Source organism: Hippoglossus hippoglossus, chromosome 8 (assembly GCF_009819705.1).
Source record: "Hippoglossus hippoglossus isolate fHipHip1 chromosome 8, fHipHip1.pri, whole genome shotgun sequence".
Taxonomy (NCBI): domain Eukaryota; kingdom Metazoa; phylum Chordata; class Actinopteri; order Pleuronectiformes; family Pleuronectidae; genus Hippoglossus; species Hippoglossus hippoglossus.
In genome coordinates, this window is record NC_047158.1 from 8,095,357 (window position 1) to 8,123,084 (window position 27,728).

Genomic DNA, 27,728 nt, shown 5'->3' on the forward strand with positions numbered 1-27,728 from the left:
GATGAATCTGCTGTAATGTTTTCCACGTGTCAACCACAAGTCATGTTTCCCCAGTTGGACAAATTAGAGCCAGAAAAAAGAAGAAGAAGAAGAAAAATTTTCCACTTGCAATTTCAAGACAGAGATGGCGTGAGCAGGTTTCTTCAGTCTGCAGGATGATACTAAATCCAATATGAATAAATCCAAACTGAATACTGCATTCACATTATATTGCAAGGGGAAAACAATAACAAATAAAAAATAAACTAATATTTGAAAACAGAGGACTCAAAGTTTGGATTCTAATACTGCTAAATAAATAGCAACTAGAAAGGCACTATAGTGCAAACCTCCGTTAACAGTCCCCTTACGAAACCATTTTTTTATTTGGACCAAATTGCACACACTCATAATCCGGATTCCCCTGATCCGGATCGGCACCAGAATTTTATGATTTTTTTCCTGACCCATACCACATCCCTCCACTAAGTTCCGTGGTACAACCATTTTCATTCCATTTGGAAACTTAAATACAATCACATCACCTCTGCTCTGAGTGGATTTTTGATTTGAATTAATCCAACATCAAACTCTTGTTTCTCACCTCTTGAGGTGGAACCGCAGATACTTGAGCACCGTGGGCCCGGGCAGGAAGGTGCAGCTCATGCAGGTGAGGAGCTGCCAGTAGCGGAGGTGTGCGGCAGTGTACGGGGCAGGCGTGTAGCTCGTTTGCTTCACTAGCTGGCAGTAGACCTCGTCCCGGAGTGTCCGCAGGTCCAGGCAGGTCTGCAGCACGCCCTGGATAATGGGGACCGGCTCCCGTGCCGACTCCAGCTGCTGCAGGCAGTTGAAGAGCTTCACGGCCTCCTCACGCACCGAGCCGTAACCTTTCCCACTGTGGTCTGGAGAGAGGAGGAAGAGCAGTGGAATATTGTGTTCAGGCTTTTTAACTTCTAACTTCTACTAGAGCAAGATCACTGAGTTGTAGCCAAGGCTGATGTTGTAATACAGACCATTGTTCCTCTTACTTATTGTGACATGGTTCCTATTGTCTGTTCTAATCTATTCGTGCGTTCCTATTCTCACTTGTTTTAATGAAGCAGCCGATGAGAGCTTGTTATTCTAGTGGCCTGTGCTGTGCCTTCTGCCTCTCAGCAATTCAAACAGCAGGGTAATCCAAGAGATCACACTGCTTCTTTCCACTTAGCAACACAGTCATTGAACTGCAGTGGCATTAAATGTCTAGCTTACTGTAGAATAAGTTACTATTTACTCAGTGAAGATGTGCATTGGGCTTGAAGGAATACTCAGTAAAATTGTTTTAAAGCTAGGGCTGATAATCCCGGAAAACCCTTTTTCTTTTTTTATAGATGGCTATCGGGACGTGAGGAGGATTTCAACAAATAAGATAAAACAGTGTTTCAGAAACAAATAACCAACCCTGTACCTTTAATTAGTCAAAAATGAATACACATATTAGGGTGACATGTCTAAAATAGTTTGTTGACATGTCATAACTTGCAATTGTTGAGATCTGAAATGACTTTAGATTAGTGAAAATCAGTTGTTAGATCTATATTTGTTATTCTTAAAAATGCGATATCTATATACATAATGAAATTGAGGATAAATACAATTTGTAAACAGATAATATATCTTGCCATGTCAAAAATCACATTTATATATATAAATATGTCATTCCCACTAGTGAAATCTTTATTATATAATTATACAGCTTGCAATAGTCTCAGCCAATCCGATTTTTTTCAAAGTGCTGTAGAAATTGTTGAACTTCATTTCATTTGTATCCACAGCTACACACATAACCTACATAATAATGTATGACATGCACATGTTAACTACTTACATGTGTGCTCCAGGCTGCCATAGGGGAAAGGAAGCAGAGGGGCGTACAGGGGGCCCTGGGTGTACTTCAGGATGGGGTTGTGCTGGTAGATGTGCTCCACAACCTCGGGGTTGAACTTATTCTCCTTTAGCACACAAGCAAAAGAATTGTGACGATAACATCATTAGACGCAGAAAAGAACAAACTTTCATATGTCTGCAGTGAGCCCGTGGTCAACCTGTGGGCGAGGCAGCGAGTGGGCGATTGAGAGTGCGGTCGGCCTGTCGGGGGGTGACCAGGGTCGACTCGACCCGGGTCACAATTCAGCTCTGGCAACTTTCAAAGCAGCAGGAAGGTCAAGTGATGACCCGGCAAACCACACCAGCATGACTGACACGTTATATTTTATCCGCTGGTGTCAATGGGTTTCGTGTGCGTGTGTTTGTGTCTTTCACTGCCTCTGTGGAGAGATGCCTTGCAGTGGTACAGATGGCTTCGCTACTGCCCTCCAGCACCTGTTGCTCATTAGGAACGTTGCCACTGCCTCTGGCTACAAGGCAAACCCCCACCCACCCACCCACCCACCCCCTCCTTAGTGGGGCAAAGTTGACACATTCTTCTTAAGTGTTTGGTGCACACTGGTGACAGGCTTGTCTGTTTGAACTGTGGGAATGAGTTTCTGTGGGCCACATGCAGCAGGATACGGCACCAAAACCCAGATGATATTCATATGGTGCACGTTCATGCTTGGGCCCCCAGGTTTGTCTCCAATTCCCTTTGGTCTTCCTCTGACGCAGGCAGTCGTTCGATGTTTCGTGAAATACCCTTTTTATCTACGTCACATGAGAAGATGGATTCCGCAGTTGTGAGAGATGGCTCTGCAGAGGGCAAACTTAGCTTAACCCAAGAACAAATCTATTTAATAAATCCAGAAATCTCTGTCTGCACCCCGAGAACCGTTCATCTTATCAACTTCACACTTGGCATGTGTATTGTTAAGGACCCAGGGAAATGCAGTGTCACATTGGTGCAATTTCGACACATGATAAGTTCAATATTAATAAACATGGAATGAACAGGTGGCCAGCGTTCTGTAGCACTGGCGGCTGGGACTCATCGACATACATGTTGTTGTCGATCATGACAACAGGACCTTCAAGACAACAGTAACAACTGATTCTCCAGTTCAGGATCCTTGGAATAAACAGATGAACAGCTCTTAATGCAGCAGTGCTGGTGCAGCTTCAGGGTTCTGCGAGGAACCGGTCTTTCCTCGCCGCAGCTCAATAACTGCAGGTCACGTTTACAGTTTCGGGGAGAAAGCTGCAACCAGCATCACCACAGTCTGAACAAACAGCCCATTCCAAACAGACAGGTTTAGAACAGGCATTGGACTAAAACTAGAAATGGGAAAAACAGCTGGCCTGGCTCTATAACTTGTTGACACCGAGGGGTTTCAATCTTTGCTTCTAATTCTTGTGCATTGACCAAAAATGTTGAACAATTTCTTTAAAGGGTCAATTCTGGTTTATTACAAACTGGCAGGGGCGGATCCAGGGGTGGGGCCAGGGGGGGGCACTGGCCCCACTTATTCAAGCTTTTTTTGAAGTGCAATGTGCAAGGAACAATTCTCGAAATATATTCAATGATCTGTAAACGAGGAATGACTTAAATGTGCACCTTACTGAATTCGGGAATTGTGCATTGATGTTGGGCATATAATTGGCTCCTCTGTGTAAATTTTGGCCCCCTTATGGCCCCTGATTTATAAAGAGAATCATTCCTATCATAACATTGTGCTCAATACAGTAAGAACGCCAACATCTGGTATTACTGCAACATTTCTAATGTTATAACAAGGTCAATGGAGGTAAAATATACAGGAGGTAAAATGATAAAAAAGGAGTTTAGTTAAAGATTATTAAAAACTATTTTATTTGGGGGTAAAACCCCAAAATGAGTCCACCTCAAATGTCCCAGATAATCCCACAGTGCACAGTAAAAGTGTTTGCACAACTACTGTAAGTGCAGTAGGTCAGAGTCGAGCCAGGACGTCTGCGTGTTAACTGTGAAGAATGTTTACAACAAGACAGCTTAGCTACCAAATTTACAGTTTGCTGTTTCAACTTGTTGTTTTAATGCTGCACTCCCAGATTTCAGCAAATGACTCGGTGCCTACGGTGTTTCTATTACAGATAGGAATAGTGGTCTGACCCCCATTTCAATAAACGAATACTGTCCTTTAAATGCAATGTGTGGCAGATTTAAAATAGAGCTGTTCACCCGGCTAATCTGTTCTTCAGATCTTCTCTCCATTTTTCTCTCTTTTGCACATGGCCTCTGGCTGTAGGTTCAAGGCTGAAACTAAAGTCCCTTCTCTCCCTTGTGTCTGTGGCTGGAACTTGAATCTATGCCTTAAAAGAAAAGCGTGCACTTCTGTCTGCACAAAGCCTTGTCTGTTCATTCGCTCTCTTTGATTTTTGCAGCAGCAGTCCTAATCTCACACTGGAGAGGGACAATGCCTCGTGTATTTGCGTAAGCCTGTGTGCCTGCGTGTAAAGGTGAGAAAGAGAAGAAGCGACAGACTGAAATGAAACGTTTAAGACAGAGTAAAAGTGGTCAGAGGGAAAAACAGGCCAAACAGCAAATGAGGAGCACTTTGAAAGCTGTCCCCCCTCTCATCCGTCCAAAACATAATCTTGGCCCCTCCTGGCAAAGCACACAGGCAGACGGAGGCGAGCAGATTAACCACTTTTCTTTGAGATTAGAGACTCTCGTTGGGAGATTATGGAGACATGAGGCCCAGCGCAGGACTGCTTATCTGGCCCTGCTGCTTCAGACCGAGCCCTCCTCCACCTCCTCGGCCAAAGCTGCCCCTCTCTTAACCCCCCCGGGGCAGACTGATGCAAGACGAGTCATATGTCTGCTCAATGAGATTCCAGCACGCCGTGTTCTCTAGCAACCCCCAGGTCTAAAAATATGTCTGTCGCTTATAAACACACTCGCTCCACGTGAGAAGGTAAAGCAAAGAGTATCTTCGCAAGCTCCAGTTCCTCAGAGTGCAGAATAACTGGTTAAACCTCTATCATGAAATGACTGTTGTGATTCAGGTCTGTTACTCTGTCCTGTCCCAGTGTGGTGGAATAAGATGAGGTCATTCCAAAGAGAAAAAGCAAGCAGAGGAAACTTTGGACTCCTGGCTCAGTGTGGCAATGTGGTCTCCATGGGAACACAGCCGAGGGGAAATAATGTATAGCCCAATGACAGCTTGTTGCTGTGTCTCAAATCGGATATGTCAGTTACTACACTGCATACACACTCTATACAAATAGTGTAGTCAATTTCAGCAGGGTAATGCTTCTCAAATTAAGCTCTTTCGACTGGAACTGTCACCCACCAAAATATCTCCCGGGTGCTTTGCTCACTTGACATGAAAATGAATATTTGACTTTCTTGTGCATGCCCCCTGTTTGACGTGATAGTGGAAATTATGCCGCCGTCGGCACCAGCGAAATGGTGGCGTTGAAGACACAATGGTTGTCCCTCCTTTTTTGCTACTCAGCCTATATGGGGTCCATTTAGGGTGAAAAGTGTAACCATGAAACCGCCAACTTTTGATCATTTTAAGTCCACTAGCCAGGTACCTACAGTACAGTGCATTTTGTCATACTTGTCAGTTTGAATGCACTTATGCATGTGTGGAAGTGCGCAAATTGAGGCGCAGCATGTGTTTATCACAATATTATTCATATATTGTTTCTTGTTGTATGTGTGCATCTTGTGACCTACCTCGATGTCTCGGATCAGGAGCTGTGTTGGCGTTTCCACCGGTGCTTTGGTATCAATGATTTTCTGGACGGCACATGCCCAGTGCACAGCCTCATTGAAATGCTTGGTGTATAGCCTGTAGCAGTGCTTCCGCCCATATACTGTGATGCTCCAGTAGCCTGAAATAAAAAGACATTGCATTTTACATGACTGGAATTTGTAAACACCTCCACCAAAGACGTTATGTTTTTGTCTGGGTTTGTTTGTCTGATAGTTTGCAGGATTACGCAAAAACTACTGGACAGATTACCACTAAACTTGGTGGAAGGATGTCGTGTGGGTCAGGAAAGAACCCACAACATTTTTGTGCAGATGTGGGTCAGGGAGCGGATCTAGGAATATTATTTTCACTTTGTTCAACAGTGCGAGATAGGGCATTTTTATTATTTTCATTGATTTCTAAGATAATAATTCATTGTCATGTTTAGGGGACTGATATTTATGAGTGTGTTCAATTTGGTGCAGATCTAGTGAATTTAAATTTAAATGTTATTTTATCAGCGGACTGTTGGGCCTTGGCCGATGTATGTGCCCTCTGAGTGACATTCCAGTTTAAACTAACACTTTAATAGTCAAGTGATATTTAAGTAAATGGGGAAGAAACCAGTGCAGTGTTCACTTCACGGGACACCCTGCATATCTAACGTGACTCCTTCTTACTTCCTCTCTCGGTTTCACTGAGGTTCAGAGGTCAGGATGAGAGGAACCTACCCCAAGACCAAACAAGAACAGTTTTTGTAATGATTAGGCAGGACACGTGTTAAACCCAACAGTGTGCCCCCCCGCCCCCTTGGACACCCTGCCACGGGAATGCACAAGACGTGCTTCCTCCTTGTGCAGAGGAAGTATTAGCCATACCCCAGTCAGCCTGCAGCCGCGTGGCTGTTATCAGCCTTTCCTGCTACGTGCCCTGACACCACCTCTTTCTTTGTTTAGGTTCTCTAAAATACAAACCCAAAGTGAAACTGCCAATGCCGAGTATGAATCTGTTTGGTGCCCTTGCATTTACTCTGGTGTGACGGGGCAGTGATGCCACAGATAAAAACCCTTAAAGGGAAGTGGCTTACAGGAACACAAAGCTTCAGTCGTCAAGCAGCCAATGGAGCTTGTGACAAAGCCACTTTTGAAAGCACAGTTCTGTCCAGAAAAGTCCCATGGTATATTCAGTTCCTAAGAACTATGTTTGGATTTGGGTTTGGAGATTTTAAGTGGTTTGGTGAAGTCAGCAGGACATAATCCCCTCCATTGACGGACAGGCGGACAGACTCAGAGGGAGGGCGGCATGTTTGAGTAATACATTAACTCGAAAAAAGGACAAGTCATCCCTGTGTCTCTCCCCGTCCGGCAAAGATTCGGCTCTTTCACGTCAATGTCTTTTGTTTCTTTCATCCGAGAAGTGGAAGGGAGATGCCCAAGCCGATTACTCAGATGTGAGGTTTCTAGACCAACCTTGAACCATGTTTTCGACCAAACACGGCTTGGGGCTTCCCAAACTTACTCAGAATTACTGCCCTGGTGGGAAGGGAAATGGGACCACAACACGTCACGGACAAAAAAAAAAAACTACTTCCTAGGAATCTTGTAAAATGTCTCGTCACTATACGCTGGGAGTTAACATGTGTAAGTAGACTGATTACAGGCGTAAGTCAGTTATGCCGCAGCCCCGTGTTGTTGTCTGCACACATTCATGCGCTGCTCACCTGTTTCCTTGTAGGTCTGCTTGTCGGGCCAGATGACGGAGCAGAGGCTGGTGAGGACCAGCGTGCCCAGTCTGCGCGCTCCTTTCTCTGGGCCGGTGTAGTAGTCGAGTGAGTCCTGGCTCAGCACAAACCAGTACCGACGCTGCTTGATCCAGTTTCCTCGCACCTCCCGCAACAGCCACCCTTTAAATCAAGATATACAGACATGCACGGAATGACTACTTGAAATGAAATCATTCTAATACATCAAAGAGCAGAGCTGTAATAGTTATCTGATGAATTCATTTGTCAATCAATGTTCATTTGTCAATAATTTTGCTAATCAATAAAAAAAGATTTCAATACAAAAATGCCAAACACTCATGTTGGGCATGTTGTTTTTTCTTGTCTCAAACTAACTATAGGTTTTGGACTGTTTGTTTACACCTCTGTTTGTTTGTTGGTTGGTATATTGGATAGTAAGTCAAAACTACTTGACAGATTTCCATGAAACTTGGTGGAAGGATGCAGTATAGGTCAGAGATGAACCCATTACATTTTGCTATGGATCCCAATCAGGGGGCGGATCAGGGAATTTGTTTTTTTCACCTTTTCATAAATGGCTTTTAATAATCCTGCCAAGGCCGTAATTAATAAGAAATAGACTCTACAACTTTAATTTAATTAACAAAACAAAGCTAACGTTATATCAGTTAATATCCCTTGTATAGGAGGATATGGATTAGATAAAATCAAGTTATCGATCGATATTTGACGTCACTGTACTGCCACTGATTTTATTTTTCTAACAGACAAAGTGGAAAGTGCTGAGCAACCAGAGACCCGGACAATCATTTCCCTTGAGAGCTCTGGGTGGTAGGTGGGCTATAGTCCTAGTATAAACCAGCGCTGCCACACCATGTCTTCCCTAAGAATAAATCCAAAAGCCATGTAATTATCCATAAAGTTTGCAGCAGTCTGTATGTGACTGCCTTGTTGGGGTAAAGAGTAGGGGATAAAAATACAGCCAGTTAATGGCACAGGCTTTAAAAACCTGCATGCAGCCAACATAATTACCACTTTAGAGGTTGACAGAGTGAGAAAAGGAGGAAAAGAGAGTGAGAGCTACTGGAATAGTGTGACAGTTACAGACAAAGACAGTAAAGCAGACATGCCTTCATCCAGCGCATAGGCATGCCCGCCGACCCTGCCAAGCCTGGCTTCACAATGCAAGGCTGTTGTGTTCCCAATGTCCTGAGGGTTTGGAAAGAGAGCAACGGCCCAGATCCACTGTTCCCAAACAGCAGTGAACCTCCTCTTCCCCCTGAGCTATGTGTGCAAATTGTCCCTAATAAATATTTAAACTAAGAGTAGATAAATAAACAAGTTGGGCAGGGCTCGGTCCAGATGCTGCCTCAGAGAGAAACAGACAGAGGAGGATAGAAGATGCCTGGACAGGGGGTCAGCGTTCATCCAGAGGCCTGATTCTCTCCATCAGGCCTCTGGATTCTCTGGATTCTCTGGTTTCTGGCGCTGGTTTCAAGCAGGCCACCTGGAACGACACTAGGGCTGGGTGGGACTATCTGAGGTGGCAAGCATGCTATACGCTGGCAGCATGCCACATGTGGGGTGGCCGTGCACGTGAGTACATATGGTGCGTGCATGCACACTTCCGAGTGGTTTTAAAGGAATAATTAGGCAATGTACCCTGAACTTCCTACCACGTGCAAAACAGCAGTGACGCCACGCCAGCATCACAGCTTCCTCTGTGGTTAGAAATCTGCGTGCCACCTGCCCACCTGTGCCGGCGGGTTTTTCCCCCCCACCCCCCTCTCCTCAAAGTGGTTTTCAAGGCAGCGCAAAGCCTCCACTGTCTCTCTACTACCCTGAAATAAAACTGAAGAGGGAGGAGGGGGCCAAGGCTCAGCCTCTCAGGCCATGTTTCCTGTTTGAGAATGTTTTTATATGATATAAGTGCCAGGTTTGAACTCACCATAAACCCACCCAATATAGCCCAAAGCAAAAACCCTGGAGGTACTTAACACCACATCAGAGGGGGGCAGCATCAAAACCCAACGTGAAAGGGATATAAATAAAAACCATGAGGTAAGTCGGGGCTGAGCCTGCTGACGGGCTGCGTCTGGGAGGCAGACACGCTGACTGGGTGAGGGACATAGAGAGAAGGGCATGGCGGGTACGGTGACGCCTCGGTCGCAGACACAGGACATCCCCAAAGATACCGCTCTTCTTTGGGAACTTTTGACAGAGCGATAGGAAAGGAGCGCGGAGCAGCAGCAGCAGCAGAGTCCCGGGACCCCCTGTGTACCCCTCCCCTGGTCCTCCATCTGGATCCCATCTCTCTGGCCTGCTAATGCCTCCCCTGGGGGCCATGGCTCGCCCTTAATTTGTTTCATTTGTGACCCCTGACCCCGCCCACGCCCTGCCCCCTCAAACACGGATCAAGAAGACAATCTCTCTCTGTGCACTTCCATCTCTGTGCTGCAGGCCTCCCATTTTCCACGGGTTTTTAAAAAAAAAAAAATGTATAAAGAAACTTGAGCTTTGAAAACCACTTCAAAGTTTTACTTGAAAAACTGTTTCACATACAGTAAATGTTGGAAACTTTGCTCTGCAGGCCTGTGCATGCTGACAATGAACATCCATAAAGGATCATCACATGAAATTAAAAGACTTCTCAGCTTCAAACTGTATATTACAGTTTTAGGTCAGCGAACGTTATCTGCTGGCTGTTCATGAAGTCGTATATAATGGAAGTCAACAATATAACTAAGAATGAAGGAGCCAGACTGTATAATTACAAGCAACACATAAATAAACTGACTGACAGACTGAGCTGTGGTTTACTGGAGCATGAGAAGCTGTGAATCATGTGAGGAGCGGTTCATTTTATCTGTGAAATCAACAAAGCTATGTCAATAAACCAATGTCAGCATCCCTGTCTGTCACCACTCCATGCGTTTTACGCCACTCATCGGTCTATATCTGCAATGTCTGTGCCCTATTTTAGATAGCGGGGTAATATTTCGCCCCATGTAGCCTCAGGATGTCCTGAAGAAAAACAAACAAAAAAAAAAACGACACAAAGAAAAGCACAGTGAACGAGGGGGAAAGGCCCTAATGGAGGGGCTCTTGAAAACTTGTGCAGCGCAAAATGGAATGAGGGGGATTATCTAATGCCCTGAGGTGTGCTACCGTTGTGGTGGCTTTAACAGTGTGCTGGGTTAAAGGATGGGGCCGTGGAGCACGAGCTGAAATTCAAAGTGACAGTGTAATCAATGGCCCAAGGAAAGTAGCTGTCCTCTGTTTTGGAAAGCAACTCCTCACACGTCTCCGCCAACAGCGACAGAGCGAGGGAGGGGGGGGCGCTGGCCGAAGGCGCATGGTAACTGCTGTCAGAATTAGGCAATCTGACTGCCGCCACTCCAAACAGGAACGTAACTTATCCTAGCGCTGGCGTTTCATCGCTCCCTCTCAGTGGCAGAAAAGAAAATCACGGAAATATCCTATGAGATCATTCCTCAAAAGCATCACGCGCGCACAACAGGAGCCGTCCCTACATGAACACACAGGGGCGGGAGACTGGGAGCAGCTGTGGGCCACATGTGGTCAGAGTGAGGTTGGCTACAGGGCGACAGCTCAGCATGGAACTGCGACAGTACTTATTAGGGTAATGAAAAATAAACTGCACTTAATGAGATGACCAGCACCAAGATGGGCCTGCAAGGAATTTATTTATTAACTGAAATTCAAAGCACGGCTACAATTTAAAATTATTTTCATTGTTGATTCAACGTGTTTGATCACTCTATTGATTATTCAGTTTGCATAATGACAAAATCTTAGTTCTCAGAATTCCCTCAGGGTGAAGTCTGCAAACTGCAGTTTTGTTTGAAGAACAGTTCAAAAAGCAAAGAGTATTAAATTTGCACTGATATGAAACAATATCCGTTGATGGCACCAGGTATAGACGTGGGGAAATAAGAATCTAAATTACATTGATAACTTGTTCTTTCTTCATATGACAAAAAAGTACTTTAAAACTGTAAATCCAAAGCATCAAATCCAGGAATCAATGAAATCAGAAAATGTTTACTTATTGATTATCAAAACTCTTATCACTTTTTCTTCCAGCTGCAGATCAAATAATCGACTTCTCCTTTTAGCCGTGTGACTCTCCTCCCCACAGCAAGATCAGAGCAGGTGGATGCATTCAATTTAAGGCTGAACAGAGCAACAGTGGTGCAGGGGTTTTTTTGGGTGAGAATGAGACTCACCTTTGACCAGCAGCTCAGGCTCTTCCTCCAGGCCCATCTTATTCTTGTCAATGATCAGGCTCTTCATCTCTTCAGACGCCTCTGACACGGTGTGCCTGTGTGGAAGAGCAGGAAGAGCGATGTAAAATAACTTCCCTCTCACCTCAAGTCTTCCCCTGACTACTCCACCACCGCCCCATTGGGTGACTAATTGGCCTGGAGACACACGGTTGGCTGCGAACACCCCCCCCCCCTACACCCCACCCACCACCACTCTCCAATGTGCCAACAGCTAGTCTTCCCTGATACTCACAGTTGGGGGGAGTCACGCAGGAGGGGGTGGATTGGAAGAAGTGCCACGAATATCCGTCCTCCAGCGTTCTCCCACTTTCCCTCCCTAGCAGCACGCAAGAACGCTTACACACACACACACACACTGATGCATACCGCGCCACTGTGGACAGCTCGTCTCTCTTTTATCACTCCAGCCGGCGAGCCGAGCGGGCGACTGAAAATAAACGTGACAGAGCGACGCCGGCCTGATTCCCAGCCAGACAGCTCACGCCGGTCAGAGGGAGGCAGAAGGTTCAAGGGGTCACAGCCTTGCATAGTTAAACCATAAACATCAAAAACATCTGTAAATCTACTGCACCGCTTGCTCTGTCGTTCCCCATTTAATGCCTCACCATCACGTTTGCAGCTACCTCCCTCAGCATCTGGCCGGGGGCCATGCTGTGGGCGTTGTTATCTCAGGCCAAGGTCCATTTCCAGTCTCTACGATTGTTTGGAGGTTTTATCTCTCCTCATTTATTTGCCTAATTGCTCGTTTATTTTCTCTATTTCCTGGGTCTAACAAGCTTTGTTAGGTACAAGTGACAAACCCCTCCTTCCTTCCTGTCCTCCTCCTCCTTCTGGGATCACTGCTCAGGAAATGAGCCAAGCCCTCCCTCCCTGATATCTGGCCTCTGGTTACCTACTCGCTCCCCGGCTGATTTATGTCATTATTGATCTGATAATGCTTGGAATGTTCCTCCTCACGGAAGGCGGTAATAATCAATGAGTCTGAATATAGCCTTATCTGCTTTGACTCAGCTTACACGACTGCAGAGGCCATTTCCTGTCTTTTGACTGACCTGATCCTGTCCACACAATGGCATATAAAGTGGATCCATGGGACATTACCTCTCATTTATACAATTTTATCCTTTTATCAAACATAATTTTAGATTCAAATTGATTGCCATCTATAATGTAAGCTGGTGAAGCTCTGTCTATCTGGTGGGTCCTTTTTCACCCCTGTCTGTTTGTTTGTTGCTCGACTGTTTGTAAGAAAGATTACGTGATAACTACACAATGAAATTTCCAGAAACTTGGTGGAAGGATGCAGTATGGGTTAGGGAAGAACTTATCAAATGTTGGTGCTTATACAAAGCAGGGGGGGATCCAGGATCTTTTTATTATTATTACTTTCTTTAACATGTTTTGACATTTTCATTGATTTCCCAGGAAATAATTCATGGATACTAAAAGGGCAAATCAGGCATATTTAGGAGACTGATATCCATGAGAATGTGCAATTCGATGCAGTTTGATTAAATTGAATGTGACTATTCTGCCTTGTCGGATATTTGCGCTCTAATGCCATTCTAGTTTTTCGGTATGTGTATATAAACTCATCACCCAAAAGCAAGAGTGAGAGGAGGACAATCATGATCCTGTCACATTATACCCAGTCATGCTGTGTTACTAAGCCTGCTTGCTTGCTACAGCAGCAGCCTGCGAGGACCTCTGAGAGTCCGTGCATCCACAGGCTCCACTTAAAAGGCATTAAAATAAACACAGACATGTGAGGACGTCTCGCATTTGAGGTTGTTAATATCCCCTGCTACATAACAGAGACATACACGCAGACGGGCAGAGTTAGTCTGTGTGCAGCCCAAACAGGACAAGGATTAGAACGAAAGAAAAACCTACGCCTCCATCTGAGAATATAGGCTTGTGTACACGGCAGCTGTGTTTATGTTCAATGCATCCGAAATGTCAACACGCGTCGTTTCTTAATCTAGGTTTAGGTTAAACTAATATTACAACAAGGACAAATTTAAACTTATAAACAACTGCTGTAACCAAGAGCAGTGACTTAACTCTACAGTAAGTGGAAGAGGTTATAAAGTACACCAACATCTTGGAAGAATAATCTCGCTGAAAATCAACCTTGGTTCTCATGTCTGCAGATTTCTAAGTCATGTGGACATCTTAGCCATAATACCAGCACAGACAGAAATCTGTTTTCCTGCCCCTAACTGAACGATCCTTCCGTCTTTACCTTGAAAACCTTTATAAATCAACTTCAATGCCCCTTTTAGGTCACGCAGGGAGGAAGCACAGGGTATTACAAGAGGACAAAAGCACAGGTCCAAACCCAAGGTTTGACCTTTAGCAACACAAACTAGCCTGACCTTCAATTTAAGTGTTGCTTTGGCAGAGTCAATATGTGCATTGTGTCCAAAAAAGCCCGGCTAATGTCCAAAATCAGGAGACGGGCTGGAGACCCCAGCAGTAAAGTTGTCTCTACAAAAAGTCTGCTCATGATAACCAACTCTTATTGTTGCCGTGAGATGTCTTTCTTCTTCATTTCTTTCATGTTCTAATATTTTCACATTGTTGCAACATATTAAATAAGAAGAAACTTGTAATTATGAGGAGATAAATCGAGCATTCAGCGAGTTTATCTCTGGGGGAAGAATCATATACAGCTGGACAATCTTTGTTTCTTGTCTTCTAGTGTGTTCACGTTTTTATCAATCAACATCTGCATCACATGGTTGAACCGATACTATCTTTCCTATCACTCTCCTGAAAAACAACATGCTATTCAGCTCAGAGCAACTGCACTGTTGATGTGGGGGCTTCGGATCTCAACAGCTGTCCAGCAGCCCCGTACCACCACCCCCCAAACCTTCCGCCCCCACATTCCCAGAAGCCCCAGCAGAGGCTGTGACGGAGGGGGCCCATCGTAGGCGGCTTCCTGCGGACTGCAGGAAACAATTTGATATGGGGATTAAGCAGCACAGAGAAAAGAGCGAGTGCACATATACAGAGAGAACACCTCTCTTCCCTGCCCTGAGGGCTGAGCATCAGCTACTGCAGGGGAGGAGCGTCATTTTAAAGTCACACTTCGGAGATGTGTTGAAAATCAAGGTTCAAATCAATCATTTCCTCTGCTCTGTGATCCGGGCCCTTTTTTATCTCGCAGACTGGAGACCAGTTATTCTCCTCAGACACAGACAAGTTCTGTTTCAAAAAGGGAAAGAGCCTTCACAGCGATTCGGTTATGGAAGTTAAAACAAAAACATCTGCAGGCTCTACTGTATAGAGCAGCTCAGAGCAGCGGATATAAAATGTAGGCTGTCCCTCGAAGTAGGAGAGGGGAAGTCAAAAAAGAAGAAACATGATTTGCAAGAAGAACAAATATTTCCCTATATAACCGCAGAGAGTTTATTCTATAGCAGATTTAAAGCACAAGTTAACATCCTGTGCAATTAAATGTCCTCTCACCTTTTTATAGAAATGAGTGACAGTGTGTATGCTGTGTAATCTGACTGCTGGTTAGTACAGTGTGAGTGAGACACAGAGTTGTGCTCATTACTACTCATCCATTCATCACTAGTTGTCGCCACCACTAACTTGTGTGTGCCCTGTTTTCTCAGTTTCACATCTGTTATAGCTACGCAACACAAAATTGAGTAGGGTTGCAGTAATTATTTATATTTTTGAATATCCCGCCATTTTCTTCTTGATCATCTTGAGTAGAATAGAATTTTCCCCGGCTCAGGGTGATGTTTTTGAACGTCTTATTTGAATGAATAAAACAAAAAATCCAACCATTATGTTTACTGTCGTGTAAAACAAATACTGCATCATGTTTGAGAAGCTGGACCCAAAATGTATTCAAAACCATTACCTTTTTTACTTTCTACGGTTGATCGATTAATCAACTGATCATTAGAAGCTGGAGGGATTAAGTTAATTAATCAATTGTTAACATACTAATGACCGTAAACGGGACACAGTGAGTATCCAGAACACAGCGGCTTCATGTATTGCTGGACTTTCTACTTCAACTCAACAATTTGGAAATAGCCCTTTTAGCTGTTGCAAAATCTGACACAAAAGTCCCTAGCTGACATTATTTTAAACCCATAATTTGAACACAATGCAGCATAATGGCATATAATTAAAAATAGTGTTTTAAAAACACTAATGACCTTGTAAGTCACACTACTGCATTGTTGAAGATCCTACATGGGTGTGGTCGACCTACACTCCGGTTCAGTCGAGTGCAGATTTACTAGGATTTACAGGAGGTCACTGAAATGTACAAGAGAGAAACGTGCACAACGTCCCACCGTTTAACAGGTGAAAGAAAACCAACAGGAGAGTCAGGGGGGTGTAAATCAACTCCCAGAGAAGAGCTTCAATTAGCCAAAGTAAGTGAAAACACCATTTGGACTGTGAGGTTAAGTGGTTAGCATTTTATCACTGAATGCAATTAATTTAATTCACTGTAGCCCCACTCCCTGTAAATCTCATCGGCTTTGACCTTGTTTTTTCTTGTTCACTGATTATATGATGAATAATGAATAATACATGCTGTTATTGGTTAACGTACAAGTTACAATGAGCACTTCCAAAGATTAAAAATAGTTCAGGAATCAGAGGCGCTGTCTGCTCGGATCGTTTCAATATTTATTATAAGAAGCCGAGTTGGTAAACGGTTCACGTCAGAGTGTAGTTTGTAAAGAAATTTCTGACAGCAACAATTATCCTTCACCTGGACAAAAATGTCACCAAACCAGTTTCTGGCAGTTAAATAAAGTTGAATATTTGCACTAATGTGACCTCTTCAGCTGATTTTACAGGAGTTATACATAGTTTGTATCAGGTCCAATTCAAAACGCATAACAAAGCAAAGGTAGCCAAGTTAGGCTAGCAACAGGGGTTAGAATGCAACACACCCAAGTCCGACTAAACTGACTTTCCTGTTCTTCCCATTCTAAAGACTGCATGTGAATGCAGCATTATCTACTGTTCCAAGCTAGAGACGGACTCAAGCCTATGGTCCGTCCATAAATACTGTTCATCACGACTGATGAGCGAATTGTCAAGGGGCCTTTCACGGTGCCATGCTTAAATCTGCCAAGTACGAGTGGCGCAATGAGTTGATTAGTTTGTGACCATATGTAGCCGCTGCGATTGAGTGATGAGTAATTGATTTCAGTCCAGGGTCTAATCAAAACGCAGAGACGCTAATTAAAGTGAGAAAAAGCGGTGTCCTTGCTCTCGGGCTCAGATGACCGCATTGGAAACAGCGGAGACTCGTCCCGGCATACAAAGCGGGTCCTTGTCCCCACAAAAAACGGGCACATTTTCAAAAAGTGACCCTTGGGCGGCTGCATCGCAGAAAAAAATACTTTATCTGATGCTGACGAGACAGCCAGACAGGTTCAAACAAATGAACTCAACCCAGTATGAGAGTCAGATGTCCAGGCTTATCTACTGTTCCCAAATGATGGGCCTGCGTCGCTTCACACAGGTTTTTATTAGATGTCCGAACAAGCACAAAGGATAAATAACTCTGTCTAAAACAGCATCATAATCAGAGTTTCTTTTTGTAGAAATCCATCCTCCTCTCTCTCGTCTCTATGCCCTCCCCCCACAGTGCACGGGCTGGCTGCATGGGCCTCTGGCTGAAGCTGGGCTGGTGGGAAAATGGGAATGTGGTGATTAAGACTGGGCCTATATGACCTCCCAGCTAAAAATACGCTGTTTACTCAAGACCACTGCCAAGAAACTCTGGACGAGGCAGAGGGGAGAGGGGAAAAAAGTCATGTTTTGAGAAAGGAGGAGGGTGGGGGGGGACAGGAAGTCAGGGTTAGTGACTGAAGGAGAGTGTGTTGATTAGAAAATAAATCTTATGATCGAGCGTTTTAAAAAATATCCGAATGAAATCGCTTTGATCGTGATGTGAACTCAAACTTCCTACATTTCCTGATGTCGTTCAAGGGGTCGGTGAGTGATGGGTGGATGGTTGACAGACAGACTGACGGACACTCAGACAGACAATTACCGGGGGCCCACTTCTAAGCTTTCTACCCAAACACTCACTTGTTCTCATGCACACACACACACACACACACACACTCTGTCTCTCACGCACAGACGTACTGTAGATCCACACACATGAAATACATTATCAAACACTGGTCTCTTTCAGCCATCGCCGCCTGGCAGCCCATACCACAGCATGTCAACTCTTTGACAGTCAAAAGCCATCAAAAAATGAAGGAGAGGGGGCTAATGAGGGAGCAGATGGAACAAATGATGAGAAAGAGGGATGGGGAAGTCCTCTGGTGTCCATTTCTCCTTCTGCTAGAGTTTGCACTCTGCCCTGCCCTGGCTGTGAGACGCAGTGAGGAAAGTAAAACTAGTGATGATGCAAGACAGATTTGAGTGTGAACACAGCAGGAGGGAGCAGGCTGGCTGGCACTGTGCTGACTGAAGCTCTGGTCGGACCTGGTATTACCGTCCGTCCTGAGAGATCCCATCACAAGTGGTCAGCGCTAAGCATGCAAGTTCACACCTGACATTTAAATGTGTCCTGAATGTGTCTCCTGTGACCACATCTTGCTTCCCCGCTCTATACGCAAATATACACGACACGTCATTTGCGTACGTGAAAACCAAATGATGTTGTTTTTACCCAGTCTGAATTTACAGATGTGGCTGATGACAATATGTGTGTGTGTGTGTGTGTGTGTGTGTGTGTGTGTGTGTGTGTGTGTGTGTGTGTGTGTGTGTGTGTGTGTGTGTGTGTGTAGATCTTTACTCAGCATTTGACCAGATATGAGATTCCTCCGGATGGATGTTAATATCAGGGTGTCAGACCATATAAGGAGGTTACATATCAGTGCAGCATTACTATTACATCTTTCAGTCTCTTGGTTTCAATGCAATGTTCGCAATTATGAAAATCCATCTTGTAAAAGAAACATCAAATGTACAAAATTACCTGAAACATTCTGTTTGAAACTATTCTTTTTGCTCTGCCTTGTTATGTGGCACATTGTTTTGATATGGTTAAATTCTTGTTCTACGAGGACGTAAGAAAGGCAATCTTTACTAAAATCTCCACTATTTCTGTTAATTTCCTCTGGCTGTATGATTATGAAAAATATTTTTGTAGTAGATTTCATTTGCCAGGCTCGACAGAGAAAGCTGAATATTTTGACTATGACTCAAGTTGTGAAATAATACTTCCATAGTAATAATAAGACTTTCTAATGACCTGAAATGTAATGGAATGTTTGAGCATGGCAACTGCACTTCTTGGTGCCTTGTAAACCCATCAGGTTTGGGCACTCTGTTTGCATGACACGAAAATAAAATAATATAATATTGTATGTGGCAAATGGCCACGTTTGCGTAATAAAAACAATTCTGAAACTCAAAATACATCATACACAAAAAGCCTAGTATTTTCACATTTTAAAATGACTGACGGCAAGACTTTATCCAGGAGTTCTGGGAGACCTCTGAGATGGCCCAAACTCGACACCACATGCGTCTGTACACACCACTGTCATTGATCTGAGCGTCACCATATTAACCTCAGTCTGATAGAACAAACATAAATTCCCACGATGACTCAGCATCCTATCTGGGCCCGTTATTCAAACAAATATGTCAGATTTATGTCTCGTACTGTGTGGTTTAACTCAATAGCTCAATAAAAGTTCAAAGTAAACCCCGAGCTGTTCGCCTTGTAATGACTAGTGACTAAAGATAAACTTATATGACCCCATTTACTATAAAACAATGCCATGACTTATCAGAGCCTGGCTTGGCTTTCCCTCCATACGGCTGAACTCCTGGGCGTGTCCACTCACTGGCCAGGTAATGACCGAGCACTGCACTCTCTAATCTCTGCCCTCAGTGTGATGATTACAGCCATGGCTTTTAACACACTCCCTTCAAAACCACCACCACTATATCGTCAAAGTGACACACTCGCATGCACACGCACGCACACACATCCGAGCCACACCTCTTCTGGGAGTGCTGCTGATGTAGGCCTGAGTCACCCAGTCTGGATTGCCTACCTCCCTCCTCACGTCGACCCTTCCTGCTCTCAACAGTCGGCGTGGCCTGTGTGACGGCAGCACAATGTCTCAACAACCTAGCACCCGAGGCAGCTCTACTTGCCGAGAGTCGCTGCAGGACCCTCCTTTATGCATGTGCGGTGTATGATCGTCCTACAAGTCGAGCTTTGTGACTCACTGGCTTTGAGTCGGCAGATGTACAGTGGAGATTGTGGATGGGGGGGTTGAGGGGATGATAAGGGCATGATGCCAGCGATTGAGTGGAGCAGAGCCAGGCTACATCACTGAGATCACAGCTCTGTACTAATAGTCTGGATCAAGCCCTCCATTAATCACTCCTTCCCTTTGTCACTTGCATTCGCTCGAAAACCACATGACCGTTGTATTATTTGTCAGTCGCATAGTGGCTCCTTGTAACGGGCAGTTTGAATGCACAACCTTCAAACTAAAAAAGCAATTGGATTTTTTTGTTGTGGAGTTAGCTGGACATTACAACTTCTGCCGGTCACAGACTTCTTGGTTGAATATTGACATTATTGGCCAATGCAGCCCCTTACGGCAGCTAAGCCGACCTTTGAATGGAAAAGTTAAAAAGTCAAAAGGTTAACGAGTGAAAACCGACGTGGCATTATCCATAAGCAGTTAAAGTAACGCTGCAACTTGTGAATATTGGACTATCTGTCAATACGGATTCGATTCAGTGCCACTTGTACCGATACACACGTGAAAATGTGTGCGGCTGTAAGGTTAAGCACATGAGAGAAGCCCTGCAGAGGAAGTGCAAAAACTCTACTGAGAGGCCTGTAGTTACACATGTGCCAGGGACAATTACAGAAATCCCCAGCACCCAGAGGAAGTATACAAGTAAAAGAAGGAACTATTACTTCCTTTTTTTTTTTTTACTCAATTTTTTTTTTGGGGGGGGGGGGGGGGGGGGGGGGGTCTCTCTCTCTCTCTCCTTACCCATTTGTTCCGTTGGCTGTACGAGTTGGTTGAGAAACAGTCACATCAGCTGGACTCTGTCAACAGAAGAGAGAGAGAATGGGGTAAATAGATGATAATGCAACACAAACATTGGCCTATCCTTAGAACGAGCCTGCAGGTTGCAGATGGTCCCTCAATGGTTCGCCTTCAGTGGACATGTTACAGTAGACCATGCAGCCATTCCTGGCAATCCCAGCACATAGCTGCTCTGTTCCTGTAATGCTTGGCTCTCACTTGCAACGGGGTGAGCTGGTGGGGAGAAATATGGCATGCAAAACAAGCTCATTTAATATAGGAGAGGGGAACAGACGAATCTTTTGTGCCGTGGCTGCGTGCAAACCCCAAAATGCTTTTATTGTGATCAGTCATTTCTCTGCGAAGGTTGTTAACCTAAAAATAAACCTGGTCTTTGAGATTGCACTCATTGCAGGAACAGCTGCCTTGATCGTTTCTACCCACAAGTATATAGAGACGTAAGCTGATGTTAAAAGGCTGTCAGATTAAAGAAAACAGGGAGATCGCAGGAGGGGGATTCTATAAATAAAGTCATGTAGGTGTGCTGATGATGACTATCTGACAATCACAGCCATAAAAGTTAGATAAGTTATCCAGTCTGCTATAGCCAGTTAAAATATCAAATCACATTCCCTCTTTCTTGGCCATCAGTTTTGTATGGAAATTGGAGTTAGTGCTTCTACAGGCTACAAGTTAGTCTGCCACTGGCAGACACGTAAACTCAAATTTCACTGGTGGAACAATGAACTTTTACTGTAGGACTCCCCTGTTAAGCAGATGATGAGAGAGGATGTTTCTTTTCACTGTTCCCCAGCCCTTAGATTCCCAACCTGACTTTGGAAAACCCCAACAGACATCTGCGCTTGCCTGAGAGCAGTATGGGCTGATTCCCTGATGTGTGAGACAGGCAGTACCGTAAGTCCCCCCCCTGGCCAAACTTGCCTCTGTGAGCCACAGCCTTGAGCCAGCTCCTGCGGCTGCCCTGGCCCAGCTTGGGTGTGTTGGCCTACCTGAAACACTATCCAGGTCAGATCTGGGCCCCTCGCAGTTTACACACACACACACACACACACACACACACACACACACACACACACACACACACACACACACACACACACACACACACACACACACACACACACACACACACACACACACACACACACACACACACACACACACACACACAAGCCTAAGTTTAGCCCATGCCCTGTAAAAACAATCTACTGCTTCTTTTTGGATGGCTCAAAAGAAATCATTAACTACAAATTTATAGGCCAGTATGGGATCTGTGTTGTATTTACAAGGCAGATGGACTCTGAAACAAATGAGGAAAAGATGAGGGTTGGGATAATAAGAGGCAATTAATGTTTAACCAAGGCAGAGATACTGTAAATGTCAAACCAGACAGGCAAGAATAACCAAGAAGCACCGGAAAGCGACTTGTGAATGGAAGAGAAGTGTGTACGGTAATTCCCTCCCCTTGTCTGTTAACCATAAATGATTCAGCCGAGCCAACAGCCCCAGAGAAGAAAATTCAGACAGACAGCCATGACTGAAAGCGACAAATCAATACTAATCACATCAACGACTGCAAAGCTGTAAATCCACGAAATAAACTAATCAGACAATCAATAAACTAATGGTTCAGGTTGATCGAGTTACGTGGAGATCTGGGCAGTTCTCCACAAAATGTGACAATTTACAGAAATATAGCTTTCCAATGAGTTAATGGGGTGTGGGATGAGGAGTGAGGATAGCGTGCGATGCAGGGCCCTGGCAAAAGCTCCCCCTTTGGACGGGCAGTGGATGAATCACTCCAGACTAGAACAGAGCATGGAGGGAAAGAGGGAAAGATGCTGTGATGTGTTTGTTCCGTGGCTGACTTCCGCTCTCGCTTTCCCTCTGTCTACTCTCTCTCTCTCTCTCTCTCTCTCGCTCCCTTCAGCTCTCCTGGGAGGCTGAGTAACCAGGAGGAAATGCTTGGGCTCAGCCAGTGTCGGCCTGAAGACCAGATGTGTGGCCTAGAGGTGGTGAGGCAGAGACGCAACGGAAACCAAATATGAACCAGCGTACCGTGACACCTCTGAAGACAGAGGGCAGTAGTGACGGTTATTGGGACCCACTTTCAGCATGGTGGGACTGTGTCTGTTTGTTCCAAGCAACAGGATGCACTGCGGTGCTCCCGTCCACAAATACAACTGCACAGGATGGCGCTACTTTATGGGTAAACGTGACTTCACCTTGCATAAAAAGTTGAATGAAGTTTCAGTGGAAATGGAAAGAAGAGAAAATGACGGATGTCCCGTCCTAAAATTAGTGCGGTGCTGTCCTAACACAGGAGGCATTCAGCTCTCACTGTTTGGGCAGCTGTTGGAGAGCAGCTTCATTGAATGGGGACTGTAAACACGCAGGGAAAAGGGTTCTGACATGGCCCCGTGCTCTTAAGGGCAAAGCCAACACAAGCGTCAGCACTGACTCATGATTCCAACCTCAGTGAGACCAGTCCTGGCAGGGACAGCGCGTCACTGTTGGCTTTGGTGCTGTGGATGCGGCAAATCATGGTGTCCTCTGGCAGCATGTTGGAAAACAACTCTGGAGATTGTGGTGAAAGTTTTGGATGCCTTAAGCGAGGGAGACCCAACTGGACCTGCGGGTTGCTGTGGTCATCCCTGGCAGGAGCTGGACGGAGTCCTGCTAAATGCTGCATTTCAGCATTACAAAGTCCAAAAGACACACTAACACACACACACACACACACACACACACACACACACACACACACAGACACAGACACACACCCAGGGAGGTCTGACCTGCTGTCTGAAAATGTGGCTTGTCAAGCTCTTGACGATATTGAGCTCTGGAACGTAGCCCTAAGGGGTTTACCCTGGGAATCTTCAACCCCCACCCCCTCCGTTGACACCATGAAAAGCCAAACAGTATCTGCTACATCTGTATATTGTGAGGGGGGGGGGGGGGTGTCTCTGGGGAGCATAACCAACAGAAATTGGATAAGAGTGGGTCAGCTGATGATGATGATATTGGCTTAGAGTGGTTTGACTGTGGTCTTAATTATTGGCTGAGCGTACACTATTGACACAGGGTTACAATACCCAGCATTAACCACTGAGACAGATCAAGAAGAAAACAGGGTTGGTGGGAGTGGATTGATTTTCTGCAAGGATCATGGAATCAATAATCAATAACTTAATGACACCTGGGTAACAAAAATAATTTTCCAAAAGGCTATTTCCTGTCTTTGGTCACTTGGTGAAACATATGTTGCATCAGTCAATAAAGTTAAGAACTAATCTGATAAACTGAACATGATAGATTAGACAGGAGTGCTCCACAAAGGAAAATATACCACTCTGATTAATAGAAGAAGTCATTTTTATGGACGAGGACAAATCCATTCCTATTTATGAATATTTAAGAGTAAGATATAAATAGCACCAAGGCCAGACCCATCAGTGGTGTAACACCACTTCAGGGGAGGGGGAGCAGCTTCCAAGACAAAGAACCATTAGAGCTCCAAAGGAATCACTTTTTTTCAACCTATAATAAAAAACTATAAATACAGCTTTTATTTAGGAATTATTGTTAATATATATGTTATGCAACAAGAAACCACCCCTTGGCTCAACATGCAATGACAAAAAAAACTTTATTACACTTAGGTGAAAACTATTTCTCCTATTCCAGTTACTACTTGGTCATACACCTGCACATGCAATTGAAAGCTCTCATGTTAAAGTTGTCCCAAAAACTTTGGGTGGATTCTCAGCTTTTACTGGTCATATTCATCTTAGTGATTTAGAGTTTATACATGGACCTGAATGCAATCCTTAGGTCAAGGTCATCGCTCAGAGCGCGTTCTTCTCCAAACAACACACGTAAAATACATTAAACCAACGTTAAACTGTATCCACCCAGAGCAGCACATTTTTGGGGTATAGATTCCATTTTATTGAGAGATCAGGGGAAGTTATAGGGAAAGGAGATCTCTGTGTTTTGCTTTAGAAGACTTCTCCACTGAGACATGTTACTATGATCCCGTATTGATTACTGATTTGAAGCCCAGTTGGGATCTGACCACCTCTGACCACCGATGGTCAGGCAGATGGATTGAATGTTTGCCAAAGAGAAGCATGCTCCACACCAACACCTCTGTCGATAACCCAGAGCAACAGATGCTGCTCATATCTGAATGCTGCTGGTTGTGTTGGACTTCTGTTGAGGCATTGACCGTGCAACACTTCATGCACATTGCTGCAGTGTTGCACTGGTTGGCTGCTAGCAGATAAATGGGCAAATTAATAGATAAGCACTTGTGGCTCCAGGTTGCAGGCTACCACTTTCACCTGCATAAAGACGAAGAAAACTATGTGAAAATTCTCCTTGAATACACAGTCTGATGTGGGGAAATGCTCCCAGACTCCATGGTTCCATGCAGGTAGATTTTTCTATGAAGCTGCACAGAAAGAGCTGTAGGTTGGGTCATAAAGAGAGAGCCTACCTCAATTCAAGGCAACAATGCACCCTCACAAGGGGATGGACAATGCTGAACTCTCTGTCGCTGATCAGATGACTAACATTACAGAGAAGACAAGGCCACAGTCTTATTTGCAACTGGGTGGACGAGGGCCAAACACACAGGATCAGTTCAACACACTGGGCTTTGGAGGTTGCATCATTGTGTGTGTGCGTGCATGTCTCTCTATGGCTGTGTGGACACAACTTTGCTGGAAACCTTTCGAGGACATTACAACCAGTACCTCAGTTTGAGGGTTGAGGTTAGAATTACATTTAGGCTAGGGGTCATATGGTCAGCGTTGAGCCACAATGCATTGTCAAGTCAATGGGTGTTCTCCAGTGTGTGTGTGTGTGTGTGTGTGTGTGTGCTTGTGTGTGTGTGCGCGCGTGCTTCCATGCAAACCTTGACGTCAAACTGGGCAGCAGCAGCAAAGTCTGCGATCGAGGCTCGCACAGAACCAATAACGAAGTTAACAGAGAGCATGTGAACACTGAGAGCTTGCCACTTCACAACGCGGGCTGTGCTGTGAACACAAGCTCTTGGATTATCAATACATGTTGACTTTTCAAAAGTAGAATGACACTTTCTTATCAAGGGCTGCAGCCACATCTGTTTGCACAAAGCTGACATTAAGTTGACCCGGTTTTATGAATGGCTCAAGGTGCAGCTATGTGCAGGACGCACAGATACGTCTCTTTACACTCGCTTTTTTTGGACATTTCTAGATGTGCACGCGCGCTGTGTGTAGGGAGCAAGTGAATGTGGTGCATGCAGGTGGAGAGTTTGGTTTTTTACCCGGCCATTGGGAGTCAAGTCCTCCTTGTTGCGCAATTCGAAAGACTCTTCCTCCTCTTTCTCCCCATAGTCGCGTCCGAGCAAACTGAAGCCCTGCCTGCAGCACAGAAACCAGCAAAGTCCTTGCAAAGGCATTCAAATGAGCTTTCGTGGGTCTTTTAAAGCTTTTCTCTCGATGATCTCCAGGTTGGGTTCTTCCACGCTCACGCCGCGAGGAAACTCCAGGGGCTGCGTGAGAGCAGACGGGACACCCTCTCCCGTAGATGTCCGGTGAAGAGGAGGAGGAGGAGGAGGAAGATGAAGGGAAGCATTAGATCGCTCTCTCCCCTCTGTCAGGAAACATGGTAAACGTCCAGTAACTATACACGGCGGCAGTTTTACAATCCAGAGAAGTGGATCAGTGGGGGAAATCCTTCACCAGTTTCCAGGGCTCCAACTTGCTTGCTTGAAGAAGTGTAAAAAGAAAAAATGACTAGTTGGACATCCAGATCAGGAAGTGGATGTTAAGGATGAGTGGTCGGATGAGTCTGAGAGAAGTCATCCTGCAGCTAAGAACAACTAAATGAAAGTGGTGATATGTGGCAGCGCACCTCTGAGCACCAGCGACTTTTTGAACAAAAGCGTGCTGCAGCTGAGACAGCACCGAGACCCCGCCCACAAACCTGACGACTCAACTGTGATTGGCTGAGCGCAGACACTCCCCGGAGTTTCACGCCCCCCCCCACGACACGCCCCTCCCCAGTGACAGAGCATCACATGTACAGTTTCTACACTTTATGCTCATTATCCAGGGTGTGTATTATTTTACTTACCCCTAGTATTCATACCATAGAATAGACTATAAAACTAGAAAGAGCAAGTATTTAGATCCTCCTACTTGTTTCATAAACTCTTTCTGTGTCAAGTTTTGTTTTGTAATAGTGGCTAAAATGATCAAATAAATGAAATGGAGTAAAAAAAATATGGCATTTCCCTCTGAGATGAGACTGAGGAGAAGTATTGAGTAGTATGAAATGGAAATCTTCAGGTACAGTACCCATTTTATGTTATATATGTATTTTGTGTGATCAATTCAGAAATAAGCCCTTTCAAAAACTAAAGATTCAGTTTGAAGTTACTTTACCGCAATTAATGTCGTTTCTCATATGGAATAACCGATGACGGACAAAGTATTCAGATCATTTCCTGAAGTAAAAGTAGTTACAGTACATGTAAAGTTCCTGAATTCAAAATGTTACTTTTGTATTGTCAAATATAAAGTGCTGTTGATATGTCCTCAAAATATAAAAATAACCAGAACTAAATATGGAAAAACCATTGTCTGTAAGTGATATATTAATATACATTGGATCATTATTATTGGTGTGTTACCCTTTTAGCAGACAAATAATGTTATAACTGGTTGAGATGACGTTTCAACTGCTTACCTCATTATTTAATGTATAAAAAATGTAGTATGAAATGGAAATACTCGAGTAAAGTACCCAAATTCCACTTAAGTACAGTACTTCAGTCATGTATTTGCTTTACCACTGTGAGTGTGCGATGATATTAGCATGCTCAACATTTTAAGTGTTTTACTTTTGCTGTATCGGAATAGCAGGACATGACTCGCTAATGTCA

At 44.5% G+C, this 27,728-nt stretch overlaps 1 protein-coding gene across 1 annotated transcript in view; it reads right to left on the reverse strand.

The window, feature by feature from the left end:
• The window catches only part of plekhh3 (pleckstrin homology, MyTH4 and FERM domain containing H3), a 34,160-nt gene extending 7,437 nt beyond the window's left edge, over window positions 1-26,723 (reverse strand). Inside the window, exons 1-7 of the mRNA XM_034592501.1 lie at window positions 26,106-26,723; window positions 20,732-20,787; window positions 11,628-11,722; window positions 7,354-7,536; window positions 5,615-5,772; window positions 1,847-1,970; window positions 584-881 (exon numbers count right to left, since the gene is read on the reverse strand). Coding sequence (XP_034448392.1) covers window positions 584-881; window positions 1,847-1,970; window positions 5,615-5,772; window positions 7,354-7,536; window positions 11,628-11,722; window positions 20,732-20,787; window positions 26,106-26,240 — 1,049 coding nt within the window. The 5' untranslated portion in view covers window positions 26,241-26,723. The remainder of the gene's footprint in view (window positions 1-583; window positions 882-1,846; window positions 1,971-5,614; window positions 5,773-7,353; window positions 7,537-11,627; window positions 11,723-20,731; window positions 20,788-26,105) is intronic.
• Between the last annotated feature and the right edge of the window lie 1,005 nt (window positions 26,724-27,728).